At 40.6% G+C, this 21867-nt stretch overlaps 2 protein-coding genes across 2 annotated transcripts; both read right to left on the reverse strand.

Moving 5' to 3' along the window:
• Positions 1 to 8046: 8046 nt before the first annotated feature.
• uqcrc1 (ubiquinol-cytochrome c reductase core protein 1) lies at positions 8047 to 12906 on the reverse strand. The gene is made up of 13 exons (XM_072683114.1): positions 12800 to 12906; positions 11844 to 11984; positions 11159 to 11245; positions 10943 to 11072; positions 10644 to 10842; positions 10472 to 10551; positions 10031 to 10146; positions 9795 to 9938; positions 9531 to 9691; positions 9261 to 9346; positions 9053 to 9141; positions 8777 to 8852; positions 8047 to 8600 (listed from the first exon to the last, which is right to left on the reverse strand). Exons 1-13 carry the CDS (start codon positions 12860 to 12862, stop codon positions 8536 to 8538), a joined length of 1437 nt encoding a protein of 478 aa, XP_072539215.1. The 5' UTR covers positions 12863 to 12906; the 3' UTR covers positions 8047 to 8535.
• Positions 12907 to 15252: 2346 nt separating this feature from the next.
• Positions 15253 to 21397, reverse strand: LOC140559577 (tubulin monoglycylase TTLL3-like). The gene is made up of 13 exons (XM_072683115.1): positions 21275 to 21397; positions 20559 to 20813; positions 19759 to 19856; positions 19505 to 19679; positions 19279 to 19325; positions 18966 to 19094; positions 18659 to 18773; positions 18453 to 18563; positions 17608 to 17800; positions 17247 to 17395; positions 16884 to 17127; positions 16278 to 16713; positions 15253 to 16022 (listed from the first exon to the last, which is right to left on the reverse strand). Exons 2-13 carry the CDS (start codon positions 20653 to 20655, stop codon positions 15411 to 15413), a joined length of 2406 nt encoding a protein of 801 aa, XP_072539216.1. The 5' UTR covers positions 20656 to 20813; positions 21275 to 21397; the 3' UTR covers positions 15253 to 15410.
• Between the last annotated feature and the right edge of the window lie 470 nt (positions 21398 to 21867).

Below are 21867 nucleotides of genomic sequence, written 5' to 3' on the forward strand. Positions count from 1 at the left end.
CACGAAAATATTAAATAATAAATTGTAATTATATATTTACATTTTTTTCACAAGATATCTGCCTTCACAAAACATGACCTTCTCTTATAGCCTATAAGGTAAATTAAAAATTGAAGGGTACAATTAATATGGAAATCATTCAAATTGGTTTGAAGTGAAATGGTCCATTGCAGAGAAACTTACCACTTCTTACAGTGGTGGTGATGGAACTATACTATGCTATGGCTATGGTGTCTACAATGCAAATATTTCAATATATGTTAGTCTATATCTCTTCACCATTAATGGATTAAAAATATGGTTAAACAGTATACAAAAATTTTGTAAAACGATGTCCCAGGTATTAGACAGGGTTCTCATAACTATGATGTCTTACAACTTTCTTTTATGTAGCATTTAGAGGCATTAGACCCTTGAGATGTCTGGTTCCTACCACCTCCACTGTGGCCAATTCTGACTTGGTAATGTTCTCTAAAAAGAAGCATTTCTCCACACCTTTTCCACCTTGTGAATGTCTTTACCTTTGTTAATCTTATCTTAACTGTTTAAACATGTCAAAGTCATTTTAAAATAATCTCTGTTTATCATTCTGGATGAATCTACAATTTCTTCTTGATTTAACCATTTACCTGCAACCAAATAGCTTTTATATTATTGAGAACATTCATTTAAACTTTTAAATGGTAGTGTAGGTTATGTAATGCACTATAGATGGAGTAGGGAGTCATTTGAGACTGAGCTTGAGCCTTTTCTTTGCCCCTGGGTCTGCCCTCCCTGATGCCTTGAGTCCATCTTGGGCTCGCCCCTATTTCCTCTTGCCAATACGGGCCATCAGCTCTGCGTTGGCTGCAGCTTTGGCCCTCATGTCATGATTCTTGGCTAGGTCTATGAGGACACTCAGGATGGAGGTGGGCACGTCGAGGGACAGGGCGAAGCGAGATCCCTGAGCTGCCCTTTTGGGAGCCAGGGCTGCAGGCCGTGCGAGCCGAGTGTGCCGGACCTCTGGCAGGATGTTTATGGCCAAAGAGTCCCGCTCTTCCTCCTCCTCACCACCGTCCAGCAACCACTGCTGCTTGGCATAGCTTTGTCTCTGACAGAGAGCAATGCAGACGAAGAGCAGCAGCAGTAGGTAGAGACACAACCCCCTCCCACACATGGTCACCTCTCAACAGGGAAACCCCACACACTGTACAGAGCAAGGGGGAGAGAACAGAGGGGTTGGAGCATGATTGAAGAAAGAATGGAGTGATGGTTGGAAAGAGAGGAAAGATCGGTCAGCTTGGAAATGAACAAGCAAATAACCTTCATAAATCACAGATATGGACTGCATACCTGCAGCTGAATAGATGATATATAGATTTTTTTCTAAGTTTCTGCATGGAATGATGAAGGATCTCAACAGAGCCTAAATTAACCTGAATGTTTTATGTGAAAATGGAATTTTGATCTTAAACCTTGTTATCTTATGTTATCCTTAATTATCATTGTGTTGTTGTATTAATTGTATTAATTGAAAATGGATCTAAAAAGTTGCTCTGGGAACAATGCCATGAAAGAATCACATTTGGTTCTCTAAAGAATCTTTCGGTGCATGCATGGGTATGAATAACATTTGTAAAGTTTTTAAAGAAACTCCACATAATGTAAAGAATTCATTAAAGACCAATCAACCTGTACATTCAAGCCAAGACCCACAAGAAAACTGTGCTTTAAAAACTCCACTTCTGCAGAGTTAATAATTGTTTACTCATATAATTGCACCATCCATTATCTAGTACTCACCCACTGTCTCACCTGAATTACTGCAGGGCACCGCAAAGTCACTTTCCCCTCTCCTTGATGTTGGTTGAAGCACTGTAGGAGTTTTCCCACACTCCTCTGTTACTTCTATGCCACTCCTTTAGCTTTTGCTTCAAGCGCTGGTCACTCTGCCTTGCTCTTTGGCGCAGCTGGCTAAAGCTGGACCTCTCACACGAAAAGGCAAGTCGTCATGTGGCGTTCTTCCCCCTTTCCCTAGTCACCCCTCAAACCCACTCCCACCCTTATCCTTTCTCTGTTTGCCTACGTCTTTCCGCCCACCGCCGCATCGCCACCTTCTTCTTCACCCCCCCAACACTCTGTTTATCTGCTCTATCTCTCCTCTTCATGCTCCTTTCCCTCCTTTCATTTCCCCCCTCCCTCATCTCAATCTCATTGTTTGTCTAAAAATACATATTGGAGCGATTAGAGATATTCCGCATTGTTTCTTGACTGGGCTTTAATGAAAAGGGGCAAGCTGTCCTCTCCTCTTGCTTAAAGCAGAAGCTTTGACAGTAGATATCAAAACCCGCAGCTTCCATTAGCACATAAACATCCACTGACGTCTGCCTTCTCAGAGTAGGCCTATTCATAGGCTGTTTTTCAAAACGTGTTTATGAGACTGATGAAAGTCCAGTATTTTGGACCCTTAAGCACATGTATCAGCTGGGGAAATGGGAGAAAGAATGCTTTCTAGTTGTTATCACAACTGACAAGTCACACTGTAGAGTTCTAGTAATATCAAGTGCATTTTGGAGACCACGTGAGCTATGAATCTTTTTTTTGTAGATGCATATTCCAGGGTTTGACACTGAAAAATGGTCCTGTTCCTGTTAGCACTTTGATGCACTCCACCTAATGGCCAAGACAAAAGTCAGAAGGTGATGTCTTGGCCTTGCAGAGGGTCTAAAATGATGGTTTCCACCTATTTCCGACTTCAACAGACTAAAACATGTGTCCTTACTGTATCTACCAATACTTTGCTCTTTCCTGTTCCACTGGTGGAGATACCTGTTGATTAGAGGCTTCCCAATTATATGCTGCTGCCATCGCCGCCGCCGCCACACTCTGTTGCAGGGATGGTTTCATAAGGCAGAGACACTGTTACACCAGCACCACTAATGATGCTTTGAATTTTGTGATCTGAGTGTAAAAGCCTTTTCTTTCCAGCTTCTTAGTTCCAGCTCCCTAGTGAAGCTCAAGGCAGACTTTGAAATTACTGCTTTAAAGTAAGGACCATTTTCTTTCCAACAAACAGGGTAGTGACAGCATTGTTAGGGCTTTAGTGTATTACACCAAAAGTATTTAGAAATATTTAAAAGTAATTATTTTTCTTATGAATTATGAATTCCCACAAATCGGTTGCTTGTTAAGATGCTGAAATTTAAGCCATAGACTACATAAGGCTTATAAGTATATATATATATATATATATATATATATATATATATATATATATATATATATATATAGCTATATAGCTATGTCCTAGAATATAAAGGGTAAACGTGTATACATGATGAATGATTATCAGTTAGTCAGTTCTGGAAAGGTTACGAAAATTGTAGAGGTAAGGTTGAGGAAAAAGAAACAGAAACACAACTTCTAAATTCGGAAAAAGCAATAAGGAGAGAAGAGAACTGGAAAACTGTCTTTCTCCAGTGTCTCCTCCAGCCATAGTCATCAACAGATTATCCTCATCTGAGTAATGAAATGCTCAGTCCAGCATTTTCCAGCATGCTTTCGTGCTTTTGCTCGCTAGAAATATAAAACTCATGCCCTTAGGACAAACAATAGCTCCACCTCTGAAAAGCACACACAGAGGTCACAGCACTGTGAACATGTCAAAATCACCACACCTAGACTTGGGATCATGGCTAACATTTTCGAAGAAAATCACAGAACATCACTGTTGTGCACTGTTGTGGAGCACTATTGTAAAGCACTAAGTAAACCCAAATCATGCCTGCAAATGCACCCTATGACATAATAGAGCCAACAGACTTCCTCACTGTGGATGTCAAACACCAACACTTGTGCTGTTATCTTGTTGTATGCCACACATGCACTCGCCCACTTGTGTACAATATGGTGCTATCATCTTTGTAATGTGGGGTTTATGCAGTGCAGCCAGACTATAATATATATCCCTGCATAGTTATGGATGAACTATTGTTACTGACAGTAGAGCAAAATTTTATGGTCAGAAAAAAAAGTTGTTTGACCACAGTGACCAGAGGTATGTTTGGAGAAGACAAACTGAGGCATGCAACCTCAGGAACTCTGGTGATGGTAGCATCTGATTGCAACATTCAAGAGGAAAAATAATTGTGTTGTGTTGTAAAGCATGGTAGGATGTTAATTGTCTACATTTCATGTAGTGCACTTGTGTGAGAACATCTGTACTCGCTGTATTTCTTGATATACTAACTTTATATACTAATGCTTTAATTATACTAACTAAATAACTTTTCCCAGGCTTTTCCTTGAATTTACCACCTGTCTGCATATTATGTCTGTGCTTGTTTATTGTTCAAAGATATCTACTGCCCACAGAACTGCAGTCAAAAACCTTTAGTACAGACTTCTGTACAAAATCTGCTGAAAATGTCCAGTTAGGCAGGACTAATGAAGTACTTTGTAAAGAAATATATAGCTGTTCAGTGTTCTTGCAGTACTAATTAGATATTTAGAAAAGCATATTCTGTGTGAAACGTCACCATATTGCCCACCTCTAACTGACAAGGAACCAAAATGTAGGCTTCCAGCTGATAGGAAATTCTTGAATAGAATGGAATGCAAATGTGTCAAACTGTTATGCTCTGGCAGAAGACATGTGGTAAAGCTTCTGTAATCCGAGGTCTGAAGACACTCCGAAATGAATGGAAGTGAACGGACAGCTTTACACAAATAGCTAGTGATGGAAACCTCAAAACCCAGTTTCGAAATTCTACATTTCGAAACTGCATTTCCAATTTGTTGGAAATGCGGTGTTTCGACACATTGCTTCAAAGTTCATATCAAAATAAAAAAGTCCCCAAAATCTAGTAATTTTAAGCACTTTTGTGGTTATTTCTGATCCAAACATTAAATATTACATATAAAATCCCTTCAGATTCATCACATCTTTTTTTCTGCAGGTTTTATTCTCATTTCAATGGTTACATCAGGTTGCAACAAACAGCTTATCAATTAATTAGTTAAGGTCATCTTAGCCCATTTTTTGTCTGTATATGCTAAATGTGGTGTTTTACACCACAAGGTCTATATAGACCATGGCAGAGGGTAGCTCTGTATGTTACTTGACATACTGCTAGTAAATCTGCCCTTTTTATTGCTTCAACTTTGCAGTAGAAAGCTGTAAGAGAATGCCATCCATGCAACAGCTCAAACTCTTACCTCTCATTTCTGAAAGTCTTGTTTTTCTTAAGAAGAGATTTTTTTTAAGAACTGGCTGTGCTAAAGAGCTGTTCACCATACACAAAATGGGAAATTACATGATGTACCTTGTCTCAGACTAGTCACTTGGTTAACCCAGAATGCAACATTGTCACTGTAATAGCAATGCTGTCTGTCACCAGGATCTTACTCTGATTATGGTCTGTTATTTAGAAGTATCTCATGCTTGTAGATCTTACTCTTTATGCAGATTTATATCACCTTACATCTTCCAGACCCTTGAAAATCTTTTTCTTGGTGAGGATTTGCTTTTGAACTTCTGAGCTGATCACTGAGAGTGATGGTCATAGGCTATGTGGCAGACAGGCTCCACTGCACAGTAGTGATGAACTGCAGTGACGTAAGCCACATTCAGGACAGAGTGCTGAGACCAAAAGATGTGATTCATCGTACCACCAGCTTTCAGCAAATCATACACACTGTGACATCACACAGAGATGAGTGCTGTCACCTCGGTTAAATGAACTTAAATGACTCCTGCTGAAGGCAGGAGGGCCAAATTAATGACCTACGTCCTCTGCATCTCAATGTAATGTGCCACATTTGGAACAAGCAGATCTCCTATTTTAAGCATGTGGAGTACTTTCTCTTTCTTGGCATCGTAATGTTGTCACGGCCTATCTTCTAGTCATACTGAGTAATATGAGCTGTCTCATTACTGCTCATTGTTCACTCACCGTAAAAGGCTCAAAATGTTTTTGTAACAATGAATGTTTAGAGCTGCGTGACATGGTAAAGATGTTATATCACAATATTTAAAGACATTTTCAGGATACACAATATTAATATTAATATTATCAAGCGGACAAAATTCACCAGGAGCTGCAGATATAATCATATCCACATATAAAAAATATCCAAATTCTACTAAATAGAGTGCTATGCTGTGCTTTCAGTTATATCTTTGAACCTTTTTTTCTGATGCAGAATCTGTGCAACATGTTATATCCAATATCCAATTCCAATATGAAAAAGGAACTGTTATTCTGAAATCAACACTGGGTCAAAAATATGCATAAACCCACTTGGTTCAGTGTTGCTGAAAGTTTAAAAATGCCTTTTACCTTGTCTCTTAACATCCTGTTAGTGATCATGATTGACTACAGCTACTGGTGTCTTTCTGCCCACATAAAAGTTATTATTAGTATAAGTATTATTATTGGGAGGTGTAGACACTTTGCCATGGTCACACTGTCAGCTGAGAGAACATTGGTTTGGATGGCCAGGAACAACCCAATACCCACCTAGGCACAAGCCTGCCATAAAAAAGGAAGCAGCTGGAACACCAGTGTCACTGTCTACAGTCATGGGCTGAGAGGCTACTGTCCAGAAAAAGGAGCTCCTGTTCCAAAATCGACACCTTCAAGCTTAACTAAAGTTTGTGGCCGAACACGTGAACAAAGAAAAAAGCATCCTGGAGGAAAGTTTCATTAGTCGCATGATACAATGATTGAGTTGTTTAACAATGACCAGAGATATGTTTGGAGGAGTTGGTGATGGGGCATTCAACCCCAAGAACAATGTGCCAACTGGTTAGCCTGATGATGGTAGGATCATGCTATTGGGCTGGATGGAGTGTATGTCAATGAAGGAGGACTACGTCAGAATTTTTCAGTATAAATCTTCAGCTACATTGTTAAAACTTGGACACAAGTTGGTACTGTGGAAAGGACAAAATACGCATTATTGCTTAATAAACATTAAAAACTAAAAAAATTCCCATACAAAACAAACGAAGTGTTTACATGTAAATTAATTTGGGATTGCACATATAACTGGGTGACCTCTTAGCTGATTGTGGATCAATAAAGAAGGGGAGCTGAAGTTGGCTGACAGAGACAGCAGTGGCATGCACGTCTTAAAAGGCAGCAGCGTGAATTTAGCCAATCACACGTCCGCATGAATCAGCCCTAATGTTGCCATGATGAGTCTACATAAACATCTGCCCACAGCTGTAATTTCCTCACCACTCTGATGAGTGGGGTGTGTCTCAAATGCTTGGAGAGCATAATGAAAACTGAAACTGAAAATATTGATTTATTTGACTACTTTTAAGCAGCCAATCACCACATTTTTACGTTTTGTTGGGACTCCATAACAGACATGTTTTAATGACCCTCCCTCTATCCGCTCAACTAACTTTTTTCTACCTGTCCTGTGAATGCGTAGAGGTGTATCAAGTGCTCTGTTTATCTTTGTAACACTATTATTCTGAGACCATGACTTAAATGTGTAGTTAAATCATTGTACACCAGGTGTATTAGAAACAATCCTTTAGTAATTCTTTTTTATTTACATATTAAGTCTGACAGGGACAGCCAGAATATTGGAGGACTCACAGTAATATTTAATGAATTAAAAACATTCTATGTTACACAACGTTGTATTGGTAATAATTTGTAGCTGTAGTTTATTTATCCTGGACTTAAAGGATAAAGCTTCCATGTAGGTAAAATCAGTTATCAAAAGGGAGGTATGTTTGGATTACATCCCAACACCATGGATTCCAGTGCTTTCATTGTTATTAATAACCACTACAAAATAAAAAAATATTCAGAGTACATCACTGTTTTCACCACGATACTCCATGGAGCTACTGACAGACCTTTTTTCTAACAACCCCTATGGAGAACACTGAACAAAAGCTGTTCAATTTGTTCTGCATGTTGCCCTCTAGTGGAGCACTTTCATCACTACTGGTGGTATCTGCACTGCATGTCTGATTTAAAGTCATTGCTGCAATACAGTTTTATTTCTGATATGTGAAACTTTCTGGTGAAATGACAAACATTTTGCTCACTTTGCCCATTTTGTTTATTGGAACTCAGAATGAGCGCTTCTGTTATGTACAATAGGACAGAAACAAAACATCACATCAATTCATAAATAGTTCTGGTGTGACGCACGCTGGACTCCGCCATGATCTCCACCGGCTCCCCTGCAGTTTCTACATGAAAATTCTATATCATACCCAACAACACTGTTGTTTTTATTGTAGTTAAACAATCTTTAGCAAGAGGTAGTTGCTCCTTAACTTCAAGAACAAAAAGTTGTCATAAACCTCTTAATGTCCCACATCCTAGAACTGTACCAGAATGGAGAACCAGGCTACCCAATGAATAGAATGGATTTAGTCTCCATGTAAAGTGATGAAAATTCTTAGGATAATGAATGTTGCAGAAAGAACAAGAGAGAGCGAGCGAGCGAGAGTGAAATTGGGGAATCTTGATTGGGGAGGGGGAAGAGAAGTGATGGCATCAGAGGGAACAGATGGAGCATTTACAACCGAAGCCAGTACATGGCACTGCGCATTCTGTTGTAGTCAGGGAGCTGCTCAACTGGACCTAAAAGAGAAAGAAGAAATAAAAAGCTTTAGATCTGGGCCCACTTTTACAAAAGCAGAGCAGTGTTCAGACTGTCAGACATGGTATTTGACTAGGTGTCAACCTTTATGCGTAGTATTCTATAAAAGGCAGATGCGGTAATATATTATAACCTCATCAGAGAACAACTAACTCACCAACAGCAGCCACAGCTGGGCATGTGTCATAGATGTATTTGGAGGAAACATCACACAACATCTTGGGTGTCACAGCCTAAAAATGTTAACAAGAAATAAATACATAACTGCTTTCCTCCCCCCATAAGTCAAATACTCCAATACATTTCTTTCAATTGTCAAGTCTCCAGTAGTATGAAATGCATCAGCCAATAAACAAAACAAAAAAGGAGAATTTATGGAAATGTATCATCGCAGATTACAGTATTCTGTATTTGTCAGGAAGGAGGTGCTCACCTCAATCCTGGCATCCCACTCGGCCAAAGGGATGCGACGGCCATAGTTGAGAATGTGCCTGCCAATGTCGTCACAGATCAGTGTGGTACCTGGAGGTGGGGGGGGGATTAGGAGATATATAGAGAGAAGAAGAGAAAGTGTGATAATGTTTTATGAGGGACATAGCAATTACTTATACTACAATGCATGTTTATGTCCTTATCCTCACCATTGAGCTGTCCTACTAAACTGGCCTTCAGGGCATTCTTTGCTCTAGTCAGATCACTCTCAGACACTGTGGTGCACACATTCATCCTGTGGACAAAACAAAAGATAAAATAACAAATGATACAATAGTTTAAATAACCACATAACCACTCCACACTGTACACATACAAAAATCAACTAGGTAAAAAAAATATATACTGATAAAAGCGCTCCCAAAAGTTGATGTACTGGGAAAACACCACTTGTACACTATCGGAATGCATTTACTGACCAAGCATTCTGAGCCCAGTGCATCATGTCGTCGATCTTATGTTTGTCTGTGACGAAATAGATGCCCATCAATCCAGTGTCGCTGTAGGTGGAGTGGAAGGCCTGGTAACTGTGGCACAGGTTGAACTCTGCAGCCTTACGAGCCAAGCCACTGCTGAGATTCTAAACATGCAAAGTTTTTGGACAATTTCAGAACATTTTTAACACCAGAAATCAAACAACTAGAAAGATGCTAATGCACTTTCATTTAACAGTTTCAACAGACCTTGCCACCTCCAAATGTGATGTCATAGCTGCCAATAAGAGAATTAGCCATCATAAGAGGCACAATATCAGGATTGGCAGCTCCTGCTCCCTCTACTGCAATAGCAATGTGTGCTAGGGGCATGTTATCATCACGGAATCTGATCTGAAAAAGACAGGGGGGGTATGTTAGAAAGTTAAAAGTTAAAAGTATGTTAGTAAATTTTAAAATGTTTCACACAAATACACTCTTCTCACCTCACTGCCAGTGAAGCGGCAGGGGGGCAGCACAGGCACAGCATCATCTTGATACTCAAAAGAAACACCACTGAAGTGCTGCTTGGCTAGTCCTACTAACTCCTCGTGGTTCACACCTACACCAAGGCACACCCAAAAATCAAACATTTATAGATTACTACTGGTGGGTTAGTGTTTCGTTCGTTTATAAACAAATCAGAATCATTCGCATTAGTTGAATGATGAGACTTATGATAGACAAAGATATTTAAAGCCCACAGCTTGTTCATTGAAAATCAGTGTCCAAAGAATGAGTCACTTCAAAGCAGCCACACTGAAACCTAAGGTTGTTTTACTGATTTTTTTGGAGATACCCTTGATCTTTGAATAACTGTTGGATGAGCATGTGTACAAACATTTGGAAATATAGTGTATTCAACAGTAAAAGAAACTTGATAATACCTCCAGCAGCAGCCAATACCATGCGAGGAGCCTTGTAGTGTCTGTTGATAAAATCCACCAGATCCTGACGAGTCAGAGTCCTGAAGAGTATGGACAATAGTACATCCAGAATATCAGATGAGTTACTATACCACTATCATTTAACGCCACTGAAGTATGTACATATGCATACTTGGCATTCTGAGAAGGTCCCAGTACACTCTGTCCCAATGGTGTGCCCTGATAGGCAGTGGCATGAAGCAGGTCCAGACACACATCCTGCAGACTGCCCTCCACCTCATCCAGCTCTCTGAGTATCACCCCCCTCTGCTGCTCGATTTCAGCCTCGCTCAGAGTTGAGCTCTGCACCACCTCGGACAACAGCTCCACAGCTGCACACAGAAAATCAACATAACATTACTTGTTATAAGAGCACTACCAGTGCTCTAAACACAAATGTGCAAATATAAAAACAACTTATACTGAACATACCTTTGGGTAGGTCCTTAGCAAGGGTCTTCATGTAGAATGCAGTGTGCTCACGAGACGTGTACGCACTTAGATGAGCACCCATGGACTCCACTGCCTGCTCAAGAGCAGACTGAGGGTGCTTCTTTGTGCCCTGAATTTAAGAATGAGATTTAAAGAGGGCAAGGATGATGTACATGAACCGCTAATGAGAGCCATGCAGGTAATCGTATTTTGTACCTTAAAAGCCAAGTGCTCCAAGAAGAACCCAGCACCGTTGTTCTTCTCAGACTCATATCGGCTACCAACACCAAGCCAAACACCAACCTAGAATATGAACTGGTGTTAAATGTGCAATACCAATGCACAGCATTCTTTACCAGCTTTCCAACAAATCAACTCTTGAAAAGTCAAGTAAATTTATAAACATGCAAGTTTAACTGTAATTAACATTTAAAAATAGCATGAACTGTTTAGGTATGAACAATTTTTTTTAATGTTTCTTGTGTGACAAGCGGCTTTAGGATTCTGTCTGACGACCAGCTGTTTCTCTCTGCTCAGTAATGTCAGATTACATTACATGAGGTCACCGACCACACAAACTAATTAAATTATTCCATAAAGTTTAATAAACAGAAGTAGCGCTGTTTGAATAGCAATACAGAGTTCTTGTAGGACCATCCAACCTCCATAGTACTTGGAGTTTCATGCAAGACTTGTTTATCACCTTTCACACTAAATAAAGCAGTGTTTTCATGAGCAAAGCAGATATGTTACTATGTCCTTGATGGATCTTTTTATTTTGCTAACGTGATTATGGAAATAGGTCAAACAGGGTCAAAACACTGGCATTGTTACAACCCTACTTTCCTGAGGCTCCCTCTTCCTGAGCTTAAAGGAATTGTTTAATGCAGTGTTTGCTCACAGTGCAGGTAGCATGGCCAGTTTCTTCAGAGGCGACTCTCAGGCCATTGTCCAGGGTGGTGAGCTGCGTCTCTGGAGCACTCAGCAGGCTTTGGGCATAGGTCACAGTTGCTTGGCCCCGTCTCAGAGAGAGGAGAGTAGGCTAAGGAAGAGGGGGGAAAAAAACACTTTAAAAGCTATCTATGTGTTCAGACAGCAAATCGCAATTGAGGAATACATATTAATGTATAAACACGCCCACATTTCAAAAAACCTTCTGAAATGTAGTAAGGTAGAAGGTAGCTAGTAGAAATTATTTCGAAAAGTATCTTATAAGAAGACTAGATCTAGCGTTAACGCCTCAGTGAAAGTCAACCCAAACCGGGGAGGACCCTGTACTGACATTTACCTTGCTGACAGTGATCTAGATTTAGCAAATGTCTGTCCCGTTGTGAAGTATTCACAGTATTCAGCATAAGTATTTGAATCAGTCGGAAAAGTGAATTGAAAAGGTAAATGTATCTCACTCAGTTCACTTGTCATCTTGTTGTGGTAGCACCACCTAGCTATCCTGCTAGCAAGCTAGCTAACACTTAAAGCTGCACCGGACGGCAAGGCAGCACTGAATGACCTTGTGTGTGAGCGACACGTATTTTAAAGGAATAACAGTTTTGGGATAAAATACAGAGAAATAGTCACGACACTGGTACATTTCTACAGCGTTCACAACGAAGTACGCCTGAAATCACCCGAGGATTCTTGACCTTCCAGCGGGAACACACATTAACACCGGAGCGATAACGTTAGCTAGCTAGCTCTATAGCCACCATGCTAGCGAACACCCCAAGGCCTACTGAAGTCACACGAATAACAAACGATTTCTGAGGACACGATTGCCTCTGTTTAATTTCAGTGTGCTAACCAAAACCTTTCGAAACCCCTAGTAGTTACATTTATTAAGGCATTAAATTTACTCACGACGCGAGCTCTTGCGAAGGCTCGACCCACGGCTCCCCCGGCTCGGCACACAGACGCTGCCATCTTTTCCTGGCAAACTGAGAGAGTGGAGCAACGCGTGCGCGCTCTCGCGTCTCACGTAGCCGTGCACGACAACCGGCAGTAGTATCCAACTGCAGAGCCACAGCGTCTATCAGAGCTGAGAGTGCGGGGCTGAGAGCGCGGTACAGCGCCTCTGCAGATAGACCCTTCTCCAAAACGGACGTGTTGCTGTCAGTGGGAATGATTTTAAAATAGTCGAGCCTGTAGCCCCTAAAGTATCAAGATAGAAAAGTAATATTTGTACATTCCCTATATTTATTAAATTGTTCCCTTCATTTAACAATCAGTTTCTCCCCTCCTTTATAAAATCGAAACGTGATTTATTAAAGCCAGGGAAGGTTGTAGGTCTCTGAATATTATTTTTCTACTTTGATACTTTTGGGGCTCTGTAGGAGTCTGAGTCCAGACTAAAGTATTGATGAATAAAACAGGTCAAACGAATTAAATGGGTCAGAAAAAGAGGAATGTAGACTGATTTCAACATATTGAAGTTTGTAAAAGGAAATTAAGTGTTTATAGGAATTCCTGACTGTGAAGCTACAAGCACCAATATCTTTTATTATTATAGTTTACAATTATTACAATCATATTTTATTGTTTGTATGTCTGCATTCATCTCACCTTAAAATCATCAAATCTCTAAAACTAAGTAATCAGAGCTCAATTAAACGAATGAGACAAAACACTATAGTTATATACATACATTGTCATTGACAAATTTCAGAATAAAATCATGTGAGTCTTGCTAGCATTGCAGCGCACTCCCTTCATCTTGATCATTTGGTGTAGGGTGGTCTGGATAGCTGTCTTATTCTCTTGACGTTCTAATAAAATCAACCTTGTTTAATGTTATCATATTATTATTTATTTTAGTCTTGGCTCACGCAAATTGTGACGTGGACTTAATAAATAACCAATGTGGGCCGTGTCCACATTCTGGGGCGTCTTTTTTTAGGGGGCGTTTTTGGGGATCAAGGGCAGCTGTGGCCAAAAGCTGCTTCTGCTCTATTGTTCAACAGTTCTCTTCTTGTAAATTTTCACCAGGAGCATGATGGGAAATAATCTCAAAATGAATCTAGTTGCAGGCTTACAAATGGTGACCCTGCAAGATTCTCGGTCTCTGCAAAATCATCTGTGGGTAATGACCAATTGCCTTTAGTTGTGAGAGAGTAAAGACATTTTCTCTTCTTTTTTAGTGTGTGGTTAGCATAAGACATAAGGTTTATGAAAGTGTCTCACATCACAGGAAAGGAGTTTCCTGGAATCGTGATCAAACCATGGGGCACATAATATTACAAAAAGTCAGATTCAATTGACCTTACAGGCCTTTCTTTTCAATGTTAATGAGTCCACTGTCAAGCTATCACATGGCAGGGCAGCAAAGAGAACAATATGTCATTATTAATAAACCTATTAATTCTGGATTGTACCAGCCAATTCCACAGGAGAACGTCAGGGTGTATGTCCATGAACTGAAGTCTAACTTAAGAGTGGGTCATGTATCAAAAGTCTAGAACATAGCCCAATATGTTTCATAACCCAAAATGTTGTGGAAGGACCTAAAAAGAGCAAACAGTTACCCCACCAGTATCATGGAGGTGGAGCAGTTTCTATAGAAAGGAATATAAAATATCCTTACTCTACTACTAGGTTTCCATTTTAGTTGCTTAGAGTTTAGTTGCTTTAGAGTCAAATAGCTGCTGTTGCTCTTGTTCATAAAGTCAAGAACAGTGAGTTCTAATGAGAATATCTAATGTAACACAAACACTACAAAACCTATAGTCTTTCCAGGATTTGTTCCAGCCGGACATCACTTAAGGAAAATAAACTATGCTGATTCTTATTTTCTGTAGGACTGAGTCCGGTGCAACCATATGACTTTACAATGTGACAGTGGTGATCTACTGGTACAGAACTTTTTTTTTGCTTCTCTTTTTTGCCTGTTTCTATTTGCTTATACATATTTATACAATAGTACTGCGATTGTACACTATTTTGAGGCATACAAGTCTGAACAGTCAGGGCTTCTATTAATCAATACATTTTTGGTGGTGTATGTGAAGTAGTGACTAATGGGTGGTTTTGGTCCTTACACAATGAAACATCAGGATATTTATTGGCAGTTTCTGCTTTCAAAGGCACTGGACTATGGACTAAAAACCCCTGTTGTACTGCATCCCAGTATCAGCACAGCATTCGAAGTTTGTTTCGCTGCTGTCTTGTCTTTTCTTCTTGGGATTAGTTTAGTCTAAAACAAAACGTTAAGCTCAAAAGTGAGAGGTAAGACAAACAGCATAGCAGCCCTGCCACAAACAGAACAGAATAAGACTAAACACTAAAACCACCTGTTATTGTAAATGTGAATATTTCACATTAAACCACTCAATATTACTTAGCATATATTTGTTATTACAGCACAATAACAAAGACTTAAAGGCCTAAACCAATACTGTTTTATTACGAGGTACAATGGTTATATCGATGTGCAAAATATTGGAAAGGTTGGTCTTCTGTCCTCTGAGACTGACACTTAGGTCTTATGAGCCATCCTGGCCTGGACAGTCCTACGGTTATGGTGGCGTGAAAAACTCTGAATGCGGGCACTGGAGAATGGACCCATAGGACAGGATGCTAGCAGAGTGGACTCCCTTTCTGGCTCCTGAAAGGTAACAAAGCCCAGGGAAAGAACAGGTCCACGGTGGCCCTCCACTGATAGCTGAGCACGTCCAGACCTCGGCATCACAGCTGCAAAGCCACTATGCAGTGGCGTTCTTAAGGATGCTTCGAGAGAGCAGACTGGCACTCGAGGTGACAGCTGGGGCACATCTGCTCCGACACTAGTGCGCTGAGACCTCCAGGAATCTGCAACCTGACGAGTGTGCTCTGATACAGGTTTCATGCCACTGAAAGTCAACTGTCGAACTACTGTCTTCATCCAGCGTTTAGGTGGAGCTTTGTGTTTTTCTGATGAAGTTTCATTTTCTTTGCCTGGGGGTCGCTGCCTCGGAGCAACCGGTCCTGAGTGACTAAAGTGCAACTCAACTGGATTGGATGGCTTACGAGGAGGAGGACGAGGCCTTTTGATGTGTGCACCTTCAATACGAAGGCTGACCCCCACATACTGTGGCACTTCAACTGCTGCCTAGAAAGAGAAAGAGAGAGAGAATGGCCATAGGCATTTAGGGGAATTAGACAATCTCTCTAATTATGCTGCATGTAGTGCTTTAGTGTAGAAGGTGTGCTCATCTGCAAGTGGTTATTCAACCTGTTAGATGTGCAATAATTTATAATAATATTTTTCACTCAGTATTTTTGGTAATGTCATGATTTCATGATGCACTGAGTCAAATAACAATTAATAATTAATAAGAGATCAGAGATTTCAGTAGTCACAAACCTGCTTGTATATAAGCTGAAAACCTCCAGTGTGAGCCCCACGGTCCAACCTGCGGTCTAGTACCACACGCAGGGTATCCTCCTGGACAGCTGCACATAACCTGGCTGTCACTGCTGTGGATGGAGCCATGGTTGGACTGGCATTGATCTCAATCAGCCAAGGACGCAAATCTTGTCCCAGCATAAAATCAGCCCCGTACAGCTCAAAACTCCCCCGCCTGCACTCCACCAGGTCCTGTGCTGTCTGCAGAGCATTTATTATAGCTTTCTTCATACCTGGCACTACCACACATGCCCACTGAGCTCCCTTGTCATGACTGGAGAGAAAAGAGCGAAACTGGTCACAGGACCACATGTTGTCCTCAGGAACCTCTGGGTGGCGCTGCTGAGAAGGACGGAAGTGTTTCTGAATGGAGTTGTTGCACAAATGCACTGAACTGGACAGAAAAAAGAGAAAGAAAACTAGGAGTGCCTGGTTTAACATTTTTAATCTCTCCAATTTATTTATTATCATTATTATTTTTTAAAGTAAGTAAAGATTTCTGTTTTCGAATTCTTAAGCTAACCTTTCTAACGCATTGGGTCAAGAACATACATCATTTCGTACCTGTCCAGTGTGTCCACAGAATAAGGCTGGGTGGAGAAGCGTAGGTAGCACTTCTTATAGAACCACACAGTGAGAGGGTTCCAGTCTGTTACCAAAAACCACTGCCGCAGGTCGAATTTAGTCCCATGGATTAGAAAAGGCCGTTCTATATACTTCTGAACCACCCATTTACTGTCCTTAATCAGCATGGGATCACTGGCCACTAGCTTCAGGATCTCATCCAGTCGCTTGGTGCACACAATGCCTGAGAATGGACAATTATAGTACACAAATGCTTTAAGAAAACCAATGATCTGCAAATAATTTTTTCTCATGTTTTCATAATGTAAGTATTGTGCCTTAAAAAGTCTTACTGAGCTTTACCTCTGCCACGAGACTTGGCTCCTGGTTTGATGATCCACATGTTGTGGATTCCATCAATATCTAGCTGTGGACAGACTTCTCGTAGTTTGCACAGCATAGCCTGGCAGCTTTCCACGTAATGACCACTGTTCTCTATCTCTGCTCCATCACTGAGACATATGGACAATTACAGGGACAAAAATATATGAAACATGTTAAAGAGTTATTTAATGTATACAAACAGCCCTGTAGTGTTACTATTACTTTGCAGTAAAACTATTATATATTAATGTTATATATTTCTCAATATATACCACTTTGATAAAATGCATTGACGCAGTACCACAATAACTACACCAGGCAAAGGAAATGTGCCGCTTACTGGACAGTCAGATAGTAGTTGTGCATGAACTCCGACCACTGCTGATCAGTTAGTGTGGGCTTTGAGTCCAAGGCGATGTCTATGTCATTGTGTTCGAAACTGTCCAGATAGTCCTTGCACACCTGTAATGCACTGTCAATCATTCTGAAAGGTACAACTGACAGGGCTTGCCTCTTACATCCTTTCTTCTGATCTGTAGAGAGAAATGTCAAGTGCCAGCTTCTGACAGGTGGTGTAAAATAATAATACATTCAATCTACATGTAATTGTACATCAATCAGCCATAATATTAACACCCCCTGCCTAATATTAAGTAAGTTTCCCTTTTGCCACCACAACAGACCTGACCAATTAATGCATGTACTCTATGAGGCCTCTGAAGGCGTCTACATACTATCTGGCATCAAGGTGTTAGCAAAAGATCCTTTAAGTCAGAAGTCACATCAATGACCCTTAAGTGCCCATTATTCTGTCACCAGTTCACAAGTAGTTCATTTTTTTGAACCATGTTTGGTAGGTACTGATGACTGAATGCATGGAACACCACACAAGATCTGTCTTCTGGCAACTATAATTCCCTTGTCAAAATGGCTCAGGTCCATTCGCTTGACCATTTACACTGCTTTTATCACTGTTAAGAAATGACTGTAAACTTGCTGCCTAATATATACACCCCTTGACTAATGCCACTGTAGATAAATATAATTCATGACTAATTGGTGTAATTAGTTAGTGAGTGAAACACAAAAATGAGATTAGATATTAGTAGAATTTATTTGTACATTTTCAAAACTGGAGAAACAATAACAAATTAAAGCTCAATCAATCAATGTCACGTTGCTTACTTGAAAGTAATTGGTCAGGCAATGCCGTTGCACCACCCTCTAGTGTTCCTCTGTGATTCCTCTCCACTATACACTGAAGAAGACTCATACAAGCTGTTCTTCTGAAGTCCTCTGCAAAAAACATCCAAAATAAGTAAATAAAACAGCACCAGCATGTATGTTTTGTTTGTGACTGATAGAAGTGAAAGGGAAAGCAGAAACCTTACCGATAAAAGCATGCTTCTCATCCTCAGCCCCAAGCCTGTAGCATCGTGGGAAGAATGTGTCTGGATCAGCTGCATCAAACCATCGCAGATTTCTCAAATTCACACACAGCCCCACCTGAAAGAGTTGAGGGTGATGTTAATACCCATCAGCATCAATTAAAAAAAACAATAGCACAGTGCTGGTGACTGCCAAGCTTTATAGACTCCAGGACCTAGATTTCTGTAAATCTGCTTTGTGACAACAAGTGCTGTAAAAACCTCAACACAAGTCAATATTCTAAGATAGCAAATCTTAAACTGGTCAGACCTTGGTAGTAAAGGTTCCAGACTTTGCATAGTGATTGGTCATCTGTTCCTTCCTGAGATTGCGGTTGTCAATGGAATCTCTCCTTGTTGTCCAGTACAGATAAGTCATCTCATTTCTGACCATTCGAGACTGATAAGAGATCAGAAAATAAAAAATAAGAAAATGAGATGTCATAGATGACAGGGAGGATGAGTAGTTAAACATTCCTAAGCTGGTTTGGGGAGTTATTTTATAATGGTAAAAAGAAATAACCTGTACATAATGTATATCGTGTATACATGCACATGCACACATACACTCACTACTGCCTCACCATGATGTCATAAATATCATCAGGATCTTCTTCTTTCTCTATTTCCTCTGTCAGGACATAGAATAAAACACCAAATTAAAATATTAAACTGTGACTGATGTTCAATCATATCAGAACAGAAAAAAATGGGTTTAGATGCTATGGCTTGTCTAGTAATCACTTTATAGCCTCGGTAGGGCCTGTCTTTCCTCAATGTGGCTTTGTTTTGTGAACATGTTATTCTTACCCTCATCATCATCATCACCACTTTCATCTCCATCATTGCATTCCTCATCTTCTTCAGTACGTCGTCGAAGCAAATGTTGGTTAGGTCTTGGCAGGCGCCGTTCGACCCAGCCTCTGGCTCTCAGAGCTGCGCGTACAACAGGGTACGGACCCTGGATGGAGAATATCCTGCGCATCTGAGAGAAAGAAAAAAAGTGAGAGAGAGAACTAAAAGCAAGGCAGACAAAGTTGTGTGACTTTGCTTGTTCTGTTCACCTTAACAGCCTTTTCCACCTGGACTTTGGCCATGCGTAGACGTTCTGGATTGATGGCAGGTAGGTTCTGGACACTGCGTCGTACCTTTCCCTCTGAAGCTGCCAGATGACACAACATTTAACTGGCCTTTTCCCCTACATTTCAGTTTGTCAATATCACACCCTTTATATTTACTGCATGCATGTTTTGCTCACATATATACACATTAGAGTGTTTTTTCAGCTACCTATATTGTATGAGCTGCAGGCCACAGTATAAGTAAAAACAAGTACACCCATTTGCCTATTTCTCTATGTGCCCCTGGGACATCACAATACATGAATGAAATAATGTCAGACTATACTAATACTGTTTTCAACATAATAAAATCTAGTCCACAGAGGCCAGATAGTACTTGCTTTATGAGTATTCATGGCAAATCAGTGTAGGTAGGGCAATTTAAAGAGAAAATATAATGTGCTGTATACTATTACAAGCTGAACAAAGCAGCAGACAATAGGAATTAGATGGTAAACATGAACTTTCCAGTCCCTTGTCAAGGTAGTAACTCAAGTCCAAATGCTGACAGCTTCAGCTCAGGATCAAGAGAACAGTCTCATGCAGCTTTAATGTTCTAATCCTGTCGCCCACACACCTTCAGCCCACAGTTATGCTCAAGTGTGACTCTCATCACTTATTGAACACTATTCCCTTGTACACATATCAATCATAGTCTCTTGTAGCGTCTGTACATGTGGTGACCAAAAGCTCCTGAACACGGGTGGTAATATGACAGTCTGGACATTGTCCCCTTCACTCACCGCTGTCAGAGCCGGACACAGGACATTTTTCTGTTATCATATGCCCCTCATCCTTTTGGTCTGACTGACCGCTCCTGCACAGCTTTGGGACTTCCATGCAGACCCCAGATCCTTACTTGAAAACAGAGGTTCAGAAGCCAGTCACCTCTGTCATAACCTGCCTGACCCAGTCTCTCCACAGTGCTCCTGTCTTCATTAGCTTTTTGCTAATAGATGCTGACCTCCTACTTTCCCCACTGCGTTCCTGTTAAGGACCTGTAAGACGGATAAGGAGGGATAATATTGATATAAATCCGCAGCAATGGCATATGTGCAAAGCCACACTGGAAAACGGAAAATAACGTGGTTACAACAAGGGGAGTGTGTTTCTAGGGTGCTGGAAGTGCAAGGAACATCGAAGAGAGAGTTAACTCAAGGATAATTACAGCCTTCATGATCTAGTCTTCAGAATTCACAAAAGAATCAAACTGAACCACCTGTGTGAAAATCAGTAAAAACAATCTTCATATTTCGAAGCAATCAGCGAGAAAATGTTGGACACACGAGAACACGAATCCTGCAAAGCCTCCTAAAGTTCTTACCGCTAATATTGACGGCCACTGTGATCTAATCACTACACTGTTTATGACGCCATAATACCCACACGGCGGCGCGTGCCAAGCTGTGTCAAAGCCAAAACCGTTGCAGGCCGACGGCACTGCTGCTCACCGGCTCACCTGCTCACCCACATGCTGCCCCCTCCGGTAACAGTCCCTCCACCTCTGCTGCCGAAAGGTAAAGCGAAAAGATGCAACTCAAGTGCACAGAACATGAAAACGAACCTGCTGCATGGGGCTGCTTTGCACCTGCGCAGTCCTCGTGCACTCTCGAGCACACGTTTCTATTGCTTAGTTACGGTCTCCATAACAACAGTGCGTACAACTGTAATATATGACAGATTAAAGGAAACTCAGGTGAAAAAAGTGCACATTGGCCAAACGCTGCTGGTGCATGTAGCCTAGCAGCGTTATCGCTTTGTTAACGTATCGTCAAATTACGATGTGTGGAGCTCTTACTGCGTTTACCTACCTAGGATTTTATTAAAGTGAACAAGGAGACTTCCACTGAAAATTGGTGCATTAGCGACATCCTCGACCAAAAGACAGTTTATTAATATATATTTACCACAATTGAGTTTTTTACATACAATACAAACCACCAATCGGTTAAAAATCACAAAATTGTACCCTCATTTTTTATTATTATAGCTATATATTCACCCGCGTTTACAGCTGCAATGTATATCGATATACAATATAATCTACGTCCA

This window comes from Salminus brasiliensis, chromosome 7, assembly GCF_030463535.1.
Source record: "Salminus brasiliensis chromosome 7, fSalBra1.hap2, whole genome shotgun sequence".
Lineage (NCBI taxonomy): Eukaryota > Metazoa > Chordata > Actinopteri > Characiformes > Bryconidae > Salminus > Salminus brasiliensis.

What these genes read in the sequence shown, in the direction of transcription:
- uqcrc1 (XM_072683114.1), bottom strand. Translation starts at nt 12,862, where the DNA reads ATGGCAGCGTCTGTGTGCCGAGCCGGGGGAGCCGTGGGTCGAGCCTTC. An exon ending in GGACCTTCTCAGAATGCCAA is followed by an intron (nt 10,552 to 10,643) that starts GTATGCATATGT and finishes CATACTCTTCAG; the next exon opens with GACTCTGACTCGTCAGGATC. An exon ending in GGTATTGGCTGCTGCTGGAG is followed by an intron (nt 10,147 to 10,471) that starts GTATTATCAAGT and finishes GCCTTGGTGTAG; the next exon opens with GTGTGAACCACGAGGAGTTA.
- LOC140559577 (XM_072683115.1), bottom strand. Translation starts at nt 20,655, where the DNA reads ATGGAAGTCCCAAAGCTGTGCAGGAGCGGTCAGTCAGACCAAAAGGAT. An exon ending in CTGGAACCTTTACTACCAAG is followed by an intron (nt 18,774 to 18,965) that starts GTCTGACCAGTT and finishes CAACTCTTTCAG; the next exon opens with GTGGGGCTGTGTGTGAATTT. An exon ending in AGCCAAGTCTCGTGGCAGAG is followed by an intron (nt 17,128 to 17,246) that starts GTAAAGCTCAGT and finishes GTCCATTCTCAG; the next exon opens with GCATTGTGTGCACCAAGCGA.